Here is a 15143-nt window from a genome sequence, read left to right as displayed (position 1 = left end):
TGGAGATGTGCTACCAGACTCTCTCAGTCAAAGCTTCCTTGGAATATCTGAAGGTGAATTGAGGAATGATATTTCACTTGTGGACCTTCTCCCAGTATGAGTTCCAGACTCCTAACTATATATGCTGAGCAGAAGTAAAAACGTTTGCAAATACAAGAGCAGGAGTGGCCAGCTGACAGCCCAGGGGACAGAAGACAGAACACTGTCAAGCCAATCTGCTTGCAAGGTCTTGCATGCATTTGTATGTGCACAGAGGCAAGAAGATATTTATGTGCAAAACAGTTTAAAAAGTGGGACACAGCGCTATGGAAATGTATGTGATGTTACACACACACAAGATGGCCCTTCCTATTCCAGATAAACAGAAATAATCAGAACCCAATGATAGAGCAGTTTCTTAAACAGAAATACAAGAGAAATGTTCATATCATATCAGCAAATAACATGAAATTCCCAGCATGGTTATTTTCTTCTAACTATGAAAGGTTGCTACCAACTTCAGATTGAACATTAGGTGTCTTGTAAGCTCTCTTGCAAAAGCATCACGCATTTAAGATAGCAGGATAAACTTATAAAACCAGAATACTTGTAAGAAAACTTCAGACTACTTTGAATTTAAGCCTATATACATAGCTGATACTACATCTTACTATAGAAAGTGTAGGTTAACACAGCTAACACACTATTTTTTCTCCCCTACCACACTCAACTAGGAACAGCTCTAAGGGAAAAATTAATTGCTGCAGAAGGTTCACTCTTCAGGCCACTTAAAATGTCAAGCCAGCCAGAGTTAGTGAACCCATACTTGCTACAAGATGCCAGTGAGACAATGAGTATAAAATGTAGACAGACTACTTAAAAAAATTCTTAGGAAATATATCACGATTTCTTTTATCTCCAAGTGTTCGGCACCTGTGAGACGTTATGTTCTATCATGCAGATCAGCACAGAAAGAGGGTTTATTTTTTAAGTAGTTGCTATTCATCAAGTCAATTAGGCATCTGCAATTAGAACCCCTATAAAGCTTGCTTTAAAGCTGCTCCACGCCCATCGGAAGGAATGAAGCTGCAAACAATGCATCTCCTGTATGAACAGGTAGTCTGTTCTACAAGTATTTAGGATTGTAACTTTGGCAACCTGAGCGACCAATTGAAGAGACAGGGCTCAAAAGGCCCAGTACTGTGCTACAGGTAACACTATCTCCCCTCTCACCTGAATTCAGGAGGAACTAAACTAGTTACTTAAAGGTTGCATTTTTCCTTAGTTCAAATGACTGTAATGAGAAGGCAAGAAACCAGCCTGTTACATTTATCCAAGAGCCTTGAATTACCTCTGCTGTAGTATCTTCCTTTTGCTTTTCCAGAGCATTAAGAGTTAAGTATGCTCCTTTAAGGAGCTTTGCTCTTTCAAGTTCCTTTATTTAACACATGGAGCACATAAAACTCTGTGGAACTACACTGTGTCCTTTTGCAATTCAATTTTATCTTTTGCACAATATTTTTATGGACTAGACAAGCTGCAGACTATATAAATCTACATTGCCTAAAGCTTTAAGTGCATTAGTAAATGACACTCCACACCTATTAAAGCAAAAGAGACCTTCTTTAAACTATCATTAAGCAGATTAATTAAACACTATTTTATGAAAGTTATTATCTGATTAGACTACATAGCTGTAATATTTCGGTTAATGGCTATGATAATTTCTGTTCTGATGAATTTTCAAAACTTCCTTAAAACTGACAGCACCGGGAAGACTGCAGAAGCTTTATCACTGAAGATTTCTTGAAACAAGTTGGACAAGCTACTGTCAGTAATGACGCAGACATAATCCTACCTCAAGGGTACAGAGATGGACTAGATGACCTTCTAAAATCCCTTCCAGCTCCATTTTCTATAATTATTTACTTTTGAGGAACTTCCAGCCATTTCCTTTCCTACAGCAATCTATCAATGAGATTGCTTTCCTCAAAAGTTTCTCTCCTTCTATGACTACGGTTTTTTCTCTGTTGGTATCTTCTGCTTTTCAGAAGAAAACAATAATTTAAAAAACTAGGCCATTTCTTGTACATAAAACACTGCTCACATTTCTATGCTGATATATATTTTCAGTACAGAGTTTTAGATTTAAATTAATCCTCAGAAATCATCTTGATAAGATGCAGCAAGCATCTTTATAATTATTTCAAATCAGAGAGAAGAATCACCTGTAGAAATAAATCAGTTTGTAAAAAGCATTATTAAATTCCTTTGAATCTTCTGGGCACTATGCAAGTATCCCACACATTCTACAGCTAGGAAATAAAAGCAAATCGTTTTAAGGACCATTATTCTGAGTTGCTGAGTACTACTGAACTCCATGAAAAGACAACTGACACTGACCATACCAATATCTTTGGAAACTGGGATGTAGGTGTCCTACCCATTGTCTCATAATGAATTTAAGTTAAATCATAGCTACTTTGGCTGAAGAATGCCACAATTTGGATTTTTTTTAAGTGATCAGTTTAAAAGAACAAGAAGCTGGATTTCTTTATATAACGGTAGAAAAACACATCCTTTACAATATAGTAATATCAAAATTCAATAAAATCCCTTTCAAATTGAGTTTATTCCTCAGTCTACATTCTATAGATATAACTTGTCTAACATGTCTGACCATGTCAAGTTCATGTGTCACAAATTTTATTTTTCAGGGATTTTAAATAAAAAGAATTCCACCATTTCAGGGTTTAGTACATTGTATATGCAAAAAAATTTTCAACAACTGCTAATTTTTCCTTAATCCACCTTCCACCACCACCTTTAAAATAATTTTTGCTGACATTCAGATTGGAAACTCATGAGTCAATTTTAATTCTTATTTATAGACTTCAGAAACAAGCAAAGTCTAGGCAAGTCTGTGTTTGATGTTTCTAAAATATCTTCCAGTACCATTTTCTATAAGAGGATCCCCACCTTCTGAAAAAATTAACTATCCTTCAGGCATGCCTTTGATGTTATCATGGAAGACCTAATTTTACCTAACACAGTGTGGGACATACTGACAAAGGGCTAGGCATGAAAAAGACTGCCTGGTGGCAAAATTACTTGGCCACACCCTGCATGCATTCTAAAGAGTATCTTGCTTGCATAAAGAAAACCCAAACTTGAAAATCACGTGCTGCACACCCCAAGAAACTAGAGAAAGGGTCACTTAACACAAGTCTCTACATCAGAGCTTTTTGTTTGCTTTTTTGTTGTTCAGACATGCCATAGATTGCCAGATCCCATTCTGTCGGTACTTCCGCATTTATCTGTGGTTGACATCACACCCACTCCAAAAAGAGCCATCACCAATTAAAAAAATAATTATTAAAAAAAGTTAATTTTTTTGGTGTGTTTTGGAACACAATATAAAATTGTAGTTCATGCGTTAATGTAAAGAAATGTTACTGTGTGCTATAGTTTTCAGTTGCCATATTGATATATGCTTTTTGGTTACTTGTTTGGTCTGGTTTTTTTTAATAATCAACAACAAAGTGTCACAGACCAGTGCTGCAAATTATTGAATCAAGACTTTCAGTAGGAGGCATGTAACATCTATTAATTATAAAACAATCTCCAAGAGCTTTTGAAACCAAGAAGTGATGGTATAACTGGGCCAAAATGGACAGATCTGAAACTGTTTTGAGGCTGGTAGAAACAACCAAGACCACTGAAAATGGTCTGGGTAAAGATCCACTTCCATGACTAAAGCTCTTAAATTACAAAAATTCACCCACTTTTATTCCAGCCTAATATAAATAGTATTTCATACATAAGGATAAACTTGTTAGAAGATACAACCTAATATTGTTTTAATTCCATCCAAAAGGATGGGTCATGTGACTTTAGATTAGCAGAACAAAATGTCAACTTATTTAATGTTTTTAGCAAAAACTCCTTGTAAAACAATATTACAGTAACAATACATATGGTGCAATAATTCACCTTTTCTGAATTACTGAAGAATGAACAGACACTAACAGCCAATCTGTAGTAAAATTGTTATTACAAGTCACACAATGTAAGAATAATCATATTGTAAAAACATTATAAATTTTTCTGAGAAAATTTAGAATACTAGAATCTGAAAAATTAGTTTTCACTTCAGTAACATTAATCTGCCGTGTGATTTTGCACAAGTTAGGGGAAATAAACAATGCAAATAATTTTAATGTATCTGAAGCAACAAAAGCCAAAAGCAAAAATAAAGAATCCATTGAATAACATGGTTTTTACCATTAAAAGTAAAGTAACACATAAATATTTTGTCGGCAAGAAGAGACTCCATGTAACATTGTGTCACTTTTCCTTCATTGACCTAGCAAATCATTTATTCCTGTTGATAGTTTAACCCTGCTAAACTAGGCTTAGGTGGTCAATTTCTAAGGATCATTTGTAATCATTGGGTCCAACTTTCTGCATAACTTAAAACACTAAAATTCTATTTAGTTCCATGCAGAGTACTTCGGTTCAAAGTTTTCCTCTGGTAACTGACGAACACCAACTTTAACCTGACAAATTCAACCGTCAATGATTTACCTTGTACTTCTTTATCATGACATTCTTTCAGTTTGGACCACAGTTCTTTGAAGAAATCTCCTGTAGGTTCTGCAGAACTAGGGCTCCCACAGCTTCCTCCAGACGCATTCATCTTGCTTTTTTTCTGCTCCCAGCTTCTCTGACGTGCAGAACTGGCTCACTCTCAAACTTTGTATTTTAAATTACATAGTTATGAAACTGTTTCTGAAGAGAGGTGTACGTCTGTAACAACAGAATGATAACATTTACATTTGGATTTATCAGAGCCTTGTAGCCATGGATGAAATGCAAACTTTACTGTCTATCCTTGTTGAAGACATATATTTATATACTTTCATACTGACAATCACTCTGAAAGTTTGGACCATGTTAAGTATTTTACTGCAGGTAATTACAAACTAACAGAATTTTCCTCCCCTAAAAAAGCTATCAACTTAAAACTACATAAAATACCTAGGAGCCTTTATATTTTTCCTATCTAAAGTTAGACCAAATTCCTGTTTTCCAAAAGTAAGCCATAGAGCCAAAATCTGGCTGCCAGCAAAAACATTTGTCAAAAGCAGAGATGGATTTGTCTATATACATCCTTTATATATTGGATTCAAATGACATGCTTTTGCAAAGAAAAGCTCACATCCCTGTGAAGTCTTCATAATTCTGTATTAAAATTATTCCCATTCCCTGTTGAAAAAAAAAATATAATTGGAGCGTAATCACAAAAAATCTAAAAATCTCTGAAACATTAATATTTGAGAAGAACAATCAATGTCAGATAGCTCTGTCTTAGAAGCTTGACTGCCTACAAAATTTAGGATAATCTCACCCATAATTCTCATTTGCTTTGAAGGGTTTCTTACAGAGATGATACACTCAGGAAAACTACAGGAGAAGCATGGTACTCAGATCTGGCTCTGAGACAAGGTAAGATTCAATTCTACTGGCACTGGGTGTCCAACATTGAAATACTCCTGTAATCTCTGTCCTTCAGTTCCCTCTGTGTGAAACTGGACATTCTATGTTTTCCCCATTTTTATGCAGTCAATTTTAAACAAACACTTTTGAACAGGGACTGTCATTACCAGGTGGACACAGCTATCTCTACGACTTTGTAATATAAAATACAGTAAGAAAAAAAAAGCTAGGTATTTTGTACTACTCCTAAACTAGCAACTTGAGCAAGCAAACCACAATGTCTATACTGCCAAATGGAAGAAATAAGTTGCTCTCAAATTTTTCAGGTATAAGTTATAGTTCAGATGATATAATGTCTATGATTATTCAAGAAGATGCATTTCCTATCCTGAGAGCCTTCAAACAACTTAGAATATCTGAATGCAGCTACTGGTTTAGCTGGTCTCCCAGATTCACCACAATAAAAAGTTCAGTAATCAAGTATAAGGTCTGGAGGCTTTGGTTCCACTCTCCTGTCTCATCTCTCTGTGCACTGTTTTAAGTCACTTTTTTTCAGTCTGGCTGTCTTTATAATGGAATAAAAATAATGGAGCAAAACATTATTCTCAACAGAAACACTTGAACTGTATGTTTTCTATAGTATAAGGATACTTAAATGTTATAATAATGCAGCCAGCAGCTCCACATTTCTTTAACGTGGTCTGTCCATAGCAAATTCAGTGCTTATTTCAGGATATGGCTTCAAGTTAGCAAACGTATCTTCAGAGAAATCCTTTAGAAAATAAAATTACCCTTTGAAATTAGCAATGCCTACAAGTCTTCAACAGAAATTGACAGTAATTTGCTTGCATCTTTGCAGCTGAAATGCTCCACTCTGTGTGCAGCCACATTAAGCCATCTTACAATGCTTCTGTGAGGAACCAATTGCCTAGTGACATTAGAAATGGCTTTTAAATTCTTGCTTTGCACCTTCAACAGATGTTTCAGGATCAAGCTTTTTCTCTATCAAACACTAGGGCAGTGAAAACCACATGCTTCCTTTCACTTACTGTTTCAGATTTAAGTATGTCAAATGACTCATTTCCACAGAAAGGTCATCTGACTCTAGACAGTAAATGGTGTCCTTAGTGTTTGTTTTGGGTTTTTTTTTCCCCCCAAGATGACTGCGAGAAAAAAATGCACAAAACCCGCTCAGAGTTTCTGCAAATTATTAGTACATCAACCGACTACAAATAGGAAAAACAGAGCAAAGCATTTTCCCAAGCTGCATCTGCTTCAAGATCCCAAAATGATACATTGCTTCCTACAGGTGGAAGGAAAACACAGGGCCCGCAAGAAGTGTTCAAGTGCAGCCTTTGACAGGCCTGGGCAGCTGCACAGGTGTAAAAGTGATGGCTTAGTCTCCCGCCCTAACAAAGTGCTTTCCAGTCCTTAGGGGGAAAAAGCGCCAGAGCTGGATGTACGGACACTCGCAGGCAGGGACAGAAGTGGCAGCTGCCTGGAGGTGGGGGTGGAAGCACAGCGCCAGCCCCTCTCCCGGATGTCCTGCTTTGCTGCTATCCTGCCGACTGCCGCCTTCACAGAACCACCTAAGAGCGTCCATTTCCCTCTTTTTCCATAAACCAGCTCCCTTCGGCACCGTAAAGCTTTCCACGGCTTCATCAATGACTGCCTCCAGGAATCCATCAGCACCGATAAACGCGCCGAGGCTGCTTATCGGTGTTGATACCTTTCCGCCAGGGACACACCGCCCCTCCGGGATCCTGGGGAGCTCTGATCCCCAGCAAAAACCACCGGCTGCTCCTACAAACTCAACTCTCCTGTATTCCCGGCGGTGAACTTTGTTCTCCTTTCCCTCTTGCACGAACACCGCACAGAAAACTCACTCGAAAGACACGCCGGGATGCTCTGGGAAATCCTGCCATGCCCAACACCTGGGAGCTTCCCGCCAGGCTTGGGTCACACCCCGCAGCCGGGACGCCAGAGGAGCGGTATGGCATGTCCCACACGCCGCTTCTCCCGAGCGGCGGGAGCCTCCCAGACGGAGAGAACGGGGCTCCCTGGGGCGACGGGGCTGCGCCTGAGGAGCGCCCGGCAGCAGCCGGGCCGGCGGGGCTGTGGCGGGGCCGTGGCGGGCCCGTCCCCGGGGCGGGGCGGGGCGGAGCGGAGCGCTCGCTCCCCGGCGGAGGACGGGGAGAGCGCGCGCCGTTACCTGGTTGGCTCCCGGCGGCTCCGCGCGCCAGCGGCGGGAAAAAAGGAAAAACTGCAGCGAGCGCCTTCCCTGCCCAGAGGGGCGGGGCGCGGGCAGCTCTCGCGAGGCTTCCGCGCTGCTCTCGCGAGAGAGGGGGAACGTGAGGGTCTGAGCCCCGCGTCCGCGCGGCCGCTGTGGGGTGCGGGTGGCGGGGGTGGCTGTGTCGCGGTATCACAGGATTAGCTGGGTTGGAAAAGACCGTTGAGGTCATCGAGTCCAGCCTTTGACCAAACACCGCCATGTTAACTAGACCACGGCACTAAGTGTAACGTCCAGTCTTTTCCTTTAGCACCTCCAGGGAGGGTGGCTCTACCACCTCCTTGGGCAGTCCATTCCAATGTCTAATCACCCTTTCTGTGAAGAAGCTATTTCTCATGTCCAATCTAAGCCTCTTCTAGGGCAACCTGAGGCCATTTATTTTTGTCCTGTTGCTTGTTGCCTGGGAGAAAAGGTTCACCCCCACTAGGCTACAGCCTCCTTTCAGGTGGTGTAGAGAGTGATAAGATCTCATCTGAGCTTCCTCCAGGCTAAACAACCCAGCTCCCTCAGGAGAGTCCGTCATGGGCCTTCACCAACTTCACTTCCCTTCTCACACACTCCACCACCTCCTTCCCGGATTGAGGGGTCCAAACCTCACAGCCTCACCAGGGCCGAGTACAGGATCCCGCTGGCCACACTATTTCTGACACAGGCCAGGGTGCTGTTGGCCTTCTTGGCCACCTGGGCACACTGCTGGCTCATGTTCACTCATCGACCTCACCAGGTGTTGTCTCAACCTTCTCCTCCTCTGGCCCAGTACTTGGGGTTTCCACAGAGAGCTGCCAGAGGAAAGCAAAGGGGACAAGCCAGGCCCTGGCTGCTGCCACAGTTTGGTGTGACAGCAGGCATAGAACACTGGAGAAGCAAGGGTGTGTGTGAGAGCCTGCATTGGAACAAATGCTGCCCCTGCCTTCCTGAAAGAAGTTCTTGCTGGTTTAGATGTAAAGATGATCATCAGGGTGTACAACTGTGCCAGAAGTGGCCTTGCCTTTAAGGCTATGCTGTTAAATCTATCTGTGCCGATTTGTAATCGATGCTGGGGTTTACACACAGTATATGGGGGGGGCTTCCCCCCACCCTCTTAATCATAACAGTTTCCATGGGTTGTTATTTTACTGTACGTCAGAGCAGCCTAGGCATATTTTTGTGTTTCATGAGTATGGAAACCAGGAGGTACGTATAATTAGTACAGTATATGGCTGTTGAACATTTTTGTCACTTCTCAGTGTTATTTTCTTTGCCCAAATTGCAGATCAATGTTCCTTCATTCATTGGGACCAGTTCTGCTATCTGCAACGAGACAAACCCCTTGATTGTAGGTAGTTCTTAGTGATGAAATAGAAACAAAACACAATTTTTCACTATTACTATTTTGCCTTCACATGATTCCACTGGACCATTTTTGTATGTATAGGAACTCTTGCAGAGAGAGCTTGGTGGTATGACTAGAAGACATAATAATAGTGATGAGTTTGGAAGGGACAGTGCTGCAAACATGTACTTTCTAGATCATTAATAGCAATATTTAGAAAGTTAAGTGTTCAGGTATTTCATAATTGTTAGTAGCTGTTCCATCTAATTCTTTTTACATTAATCTGATCACTCAGGTCTCAAGGAAACATCATAAATAAGGACCTACAGCATAAATAAAACCGGATCTGAAATACTATTTCAACATTTTTGAGGTATTTTGAAATACTGTCAAACAGGAGATGACACGATTCAAGCTTCAAATCTGTTGTTCCCTCTTGTTGAAAATATTCTTGGTTTCCCATCAAGTACATACCATGACTTCTGAAGTATTTAGAAAATACCTTGCACTTAACTTTTCTGCTCATTCCTCATCATTGTTTAACCACTTATTTTTCATCTTAAATAAAATGAAAATGTTGTTTAGGAGCTCAGGAGCAGATTACTTATTGTAAGATCAAACTGTAAGTTTGATCCATTATCAGATTGGAGATATACGGTGGAGCTAAAATTAGCTACGTGTTTTTGGAAGAAGCTGTCACATAATAGGTTGTGATAGACACTCCACTTTCTAAATAATGCTTGTTAGCATCTTTTCATTCTACTTTTGAAATTTCTGTAATCTTAAAGTTTGTAATGTAGGCAAGCAATCATTTCCTCATGTTAAGAGAAGCAGATGTCTTAAATCTATGCACAGATCTGATAGGTAGCAATAAAATAGCCCTCTTGCTGATTGATCAGATATTTTACCATAAACTGTACCTTTCTTACTATTTATAGGAAGCACTCTGGTAAATAATTGTGTCATCCCTTTTATTTCCCAATAAACTCTGAGCTGTTTGTTTTCATATTCATTCATGTTGATCTTTACAGCCATATAAATCCACCGACTTCTACAGTGTTATCCTTATCTACTCCACAGTAAGTGAAAACGGATTAACACTAACGGTTGAACTTTACTTTTATCTCCCTTCCAGATTTATTTGAGTTTATGTTCTCCGTAATCACATAGTTGGCCACTGAATAGATTCCTGGCTCATTGAACGTGATAGAAAACTACTGGAGAGTCTGATATTCCGCATTCACACACTGGGTGTCTTAAGATGACTAGTCTAACTGGAACTGCATCTCATTCACCTTGTAAGAGTAAACACACACACCTAGACAATAAAACTGTGGGAAAAATGCTTCACCGTTGCTGCGCTTCAACAGATACGAAACTTCCTGTGGTGTCATGGCTCGTGTCCAGATTTCAAAATAACCCTTACTGTGGCACGTTGAACTAGGTGACAGAACACTTATCCATCAGCAATTCTGCAAAAAGGGAATCTTATTTTGTCCTAGCCCACTTTAGACCTGGGTGGTCTGAAATGTTTAATCCTATAATAGTAGGTGAAGCTGTCTATTTTCAGTTACAGTTTAATGGCAATGCCTTTCTTCTTGATGACCAGACTATTTACCAGCAAATCAGCTAATAACTGAGGTTCTATTGTAAGCATATTGCAATGTTGCAGTACAGATAAAATTAAAAATAGCCTTTAATTCACACCCCCTCCCTCCCTTTTTGAGGGGTAGTACAGAGGCGGCATCAGTGTTTCTAACCACTCAGGTAGCAGTAGATGACCTAGTTCACTGCATATGCATAGAGTAGGGCTAAAAGATATTAGCAGAAAGCTTACTTTTTTTTGTTTGTTTGTTTCTATTACTTTAAATTTAGATGTAAAGACTAAAACCAGATTTGAATTACAGTGGGAAGTCCAATTTAAATATTTTATCTGCTTTATGCACAGAGGTCACTATTTCATTCTTTGCATATATATATGTGTGTGTATGTATAAAATAAAATAGTGAGGTCTTTATGTATTTGCATGAGATTTAATAGATCACACATACATATACATCGCCAGTGTGTTCACAGTCTCCTCGACTTGCAGATGTGCAACTAAAGGATAAATATATTGTTTAACTCTCTAGTCGTATTCATCTAATGTACTTTATGTTGCAGCTGCCAATAAGGACATCAAAGGAGCCCAACTTCAGATGCAGCAAATAAGAATATGTGGCACAGTTCAGCTGCTACCTAAATGGAATTTGAACTGGAAGTGCTCTGAGCAGCATGATTTCTTGCAGCTGGGAGGGCACATAGACAACAGACACCACCACTGCTGTCTGGCACAGGTGGTTGCTTTCTCTGGAAAATAGGGAGGAGCCACTCCATCACCCCACTAGTTGAATTTGATTCTTCTCAAGCTGCTTGCATAGCCACGTTTGAAACTGAGCCAAGATCAAATTCCCTGATGGCAGTAACACTGATTATTTTAAGGAACCCTCTTCTTTGAAGTGCTTTCACTGCTCCTCATCTACAGTCAGAAGCTGCCAGGGCTTATTCAACTCAAATTCTCAGGTCTCTTAGGAAGTCTTGGTGGAGGGAAAAAAAAAAAAAAAAAAGCAAAGCAATATGAGGGATGCTGTTGCAGGATCCCAGTGCAGTGTTTCTGGTCTTCAGGCTCTAAGCAGCAGCACCTATTTGTATTAGTGGCATGCAGAAAGTAGCGGCATGTTTTGCTCATGCTGATGGTTTCTCAGGGTAACATGACCAATTTGAGTAGTTATGCATATTTATCTCAGCTTTGGAAGGCTGAAGTAAAAGTTAACAGATCTGTGCACAAAATCATGCCACCTACCTTTTGCTGTAGTGAACAACACGAATTCAGGGACAGAAAAGAAACAGCATATAGCAAGTAATATTTTACTTACCATTTGGGAAAAAGAAATTCCCAAACAATAGCCCCTGCAGTTTCCAGCCCCCTAAAAAAAAAAAAAAAGGTAGCTGAGGAAAACCCAAATAAAACAGAACACATAAACTGGAGAGAGGATGGCACACAGCATTTTGAAAAAGTGGTTTATTTAGTTTGAATTTTAAATATATTCAACATGTTCTGTGTTAAAACCCTATCGCTTTAGAAATCAAAGCTCTTTTGTAGCATTTTCTAGACTCTACACAGAGTTTTTGTGCAAACCATACAGTTCAACCAGCTGTAATTTTTCTTTGGAGAATGGTTTATCCCTTAGCAAGTTTTTCCTTATTTGGTAGCAGAATCAACTGAGAATGCAAGAAAATTAAACCTTTTTTCCTGATGAATATTGTAAGCCTCTGTGGGACTACAAAATTTTCCTATGTTCTTTTCTGTTTATCCACACTTTGAAGAAAAAATTTTACACACACATACAGTGCTGCTAATGAGAAGGTGATTTCAATTCATTGATTTTTTTTAAGAGGCTCAGGAGGCCTTTTTCTTGGCACTCTACAAGAGAATATTATTAATTTTAGCATCAACTTGGAAATAGCTGGCAGTAAACATAATTCAAGCTTCCTGTTGTGTGACTACCATAGTCTTACATAATCCTGTATAGATATTTTGTATCTAGTAGTTTGTATCCACTGATCTAATATTTTTTTTTCACCTCACAAAAGAGAATGGTAATTGTTTGGCTTAAAGTTAGAATAAAATCAAGAATTCCTGGGAGACAGAAGTAGCTACGTTTTTTAAAATGTTGCTACACAGATGTTGAGAAGATTCACATTTACTTAAGTTAAAGAGTTATTTTGACCTAACAGGCATGACAAAACCTGTCTTCATTCCTTTCTATTCAGCTCAGCAAGTAGTTCTGTGCTCCAGTAGTTAATCAGTTACTAGATTCCACAGCTTTTGTTTTCACACTGTTTAATTTTTCTTATTTGACACAGAACCTGTGAATGGATTCAGCTTCAAATAGAGGTACAACTTTCAGGTCAGCCTACTCTTTATGACTAGCACTGCTTTTTATTGCCATTACCACCACCGTTACTCGTTCTAAACAGGGAAATTTCTATTAAGTATGTAGAAAGAAAACAGTAAGAATGACAAGTAAGTTTCCTATCTTACCACAAAATAGGTAAATCTAGGCTTAAGTAGCTCTCTCTATAAAATAGAAACATTAAAAAAGTTAGTCTGGCAAGAATTAGTAACCACACATCTTACTGTAATGACAGTATCCCTTTTCACAACACTGCTGTTATGTGACAGGGATTATAAAAACACTGTATAAAAGAGAAGACCAATCAGCAATACTTAAATGAACAGCTCAAAATACCAACTCATTGGCTGTGGAGTTTCTATCTCTCACTCCCCTGCTAGGTTCATTGAACTGTCTTTGCAGTAAATACTCTGCAGACAGAGCAGATGATGTTGAGCTGCACACAGAAGGTTCAAACAGCTTCAATTATCAAAATCCTGTCAACAAGTGCCGTAAAGACTGGCAGTACTCAGAAACATTAAGGAGATAGCCACTATACCACTTCAAGCATCAGAGAAATTTTTTGCTAAAGGTTATCTTAAATTAATTTAAAAGAAAGATTTTCAAAACTCACCCTTCTGTTTGAATTCTGAAAAGTTCTGTTCTTGGTCGGGGTGATAAATATTTACTATTGACTTCCCCTCCAGCTATAAACCTCAAGTGTAAGTGAGATGAGGAAGCCACTGTGGACCACACTAGAGAATGCCGAGAGGAGATCTGCTGCACCTAAGATATATACAATGTGCAATGGATAACCTAATATGCCTTTCATTTAACTGGCTGGGCAGGTTTCTGCATTCTGGAGAGCATGGAATCATACCAGAATTTGTTGGCATAACAGGCCCGTCAGACCGGTTCCCGGGGCACCCAGGAACCTGCCCAACCAGTCTGCATCAAAGGCCAGCCCAACATGCTGCAGCTCAGCTCGGCTGGGGAGGCTTCTGCACCGAGAATTATTCACACCTCTGTCAACTCCCAACATACTACTCAGGGAGAATGATGTAGCCTCCAGCAAAATAATTTACCGAGGGGTGGGGGAGTGATACATCCTTGTTAAGTGTACCAAGATCTTATTGTTATAAATTTTGTTTCATTTTATATGCAGATGAACTGGGCTAGAGGTCTGCCCAGCATAAGTGCAAAGAGAAACAGAGAAGAAAATGCTTTTTTTAATAACACTTACTGTACAGACTTATTATAATGGAGTAACACCAAATCTTTAGTGTGACCACCTAAGATCCCCCAAAATTATGCACTAATTCAGATTTATTTCCAGTGCAAAGTGTATTTACTGTGTGCATAGGATTCAGCATATCTTTGTTACCGCATGAGAGACAGCACACTGGGAGCTTGCACGTGGAATATCCACCTTGTGACTTTGGTGGAGCCCTAGGTCTGTGCAAGCTGATCCTGAATTACTGCATAGCCTATTTCAAGGTGAAACAGGTCAGAGAACATGGCATGTATGAGCCATGCTTCCATAACTGTGAGGAACTACAGTGGTTGGTTGCCCTGCTACAATAGCACATGGGCTGCAATGGCAGCTGCGCTGCTTGTTCATGGCTGTGGGGCAAGAATACTTGCACAGCAGTCCTGCATATTGCAGTTATTCAGGCTGTAGGCAGACATTAGCATATGCCCCGACAGAACAGAAGCCTGCATCTGTGTAAACAAAGTAAATTTTTTTTTCTTTTCAGATACAAATATAAGCCATAATTTTCAGATCTCCTACCATGATTGTCAGAGAGGGTGAATAAAATCAGTAAGAGCTGTAATTAACACTTCTGGAAATGTAATCATGGGTGCATATACAATCAGTCTGCTAAACCTGTGCTTCTTTTTCGTTTAGGCACCTAAAATTTAAGCACTTGGGCTTGAAAAAGTTTACTGTATTGGATGTTGTCAAAGGCTGTAACTATAGAAAGCTGTGTTTGTTCATAAAATGATCCCACAGTGATATTTATCATTTTTTAGATAATCTTTTCTTGTTTACCAATTTTAATAATAATTACTAGACAATCTGTGATCAGAATAGGAAGTTACCACCAAATTCAAAGTGTTGTGTAGC

At 39.6% G+C, this 15143-nt stretch overlaps 1 protein-coding gene across 3 annotated transcripts in view; it reads right to left on the bottom strand.

The window, feature by feature from the left end:
* Positions 1 to 7766, bottom strand: part of RBBP8 (RB binding protein 8, endonuclease) — a 34147-nt gene extending 26381 nt beyond the window's left edge. The window contains exons 1-2 of one of the 3 annotated variants that reach the window (XM_014871299.2): positions 7691 to 7766; positions 4567 to 4788 (exon numbers count right to left, since the gene is read on the bottom strand). In XM_014871299.2, coding sequence (XP_014726785.2) covers positions 4567 to 4678 — 112 coding nt within the window. In that variant the 5' untranslated portion in view covers positions 4679 to 4788; positions 7691 to 7766. Of the gene's footprint in view, positions 1 to 4566; positions 4789 to 7364; positions 7618 to 7690 lie in introns of those variants that run through there. The other 2 variants (XM_014871297.2, XM_088173948.1) reach the window with 2 other exon arrangements.
* Between the last annotated feature and the right edge of the window lie 7377 nt (positions 7767 to 15143).

The sequence above is a fragment of the Sturnus vulgaris genome, chromosome 1 (genome assembly GCF_052056855.1).
Source record: "Sturnus vulgaris isolate bStuVul1 chromosome 1, bStuVul1.hap1, whole genome shotgun sequence".
In the NCBI taxonomy this organism is placed as follows: domain Eukaryota; kingdom Metazoa; phylum Chordata; class Aves; order Passeriformes; family Sturnidae; genus Sturnus; species Sturnus vulgaris.
This window is presented reverse-complemented; position numbering and strand designations above follow the sequence as displayed.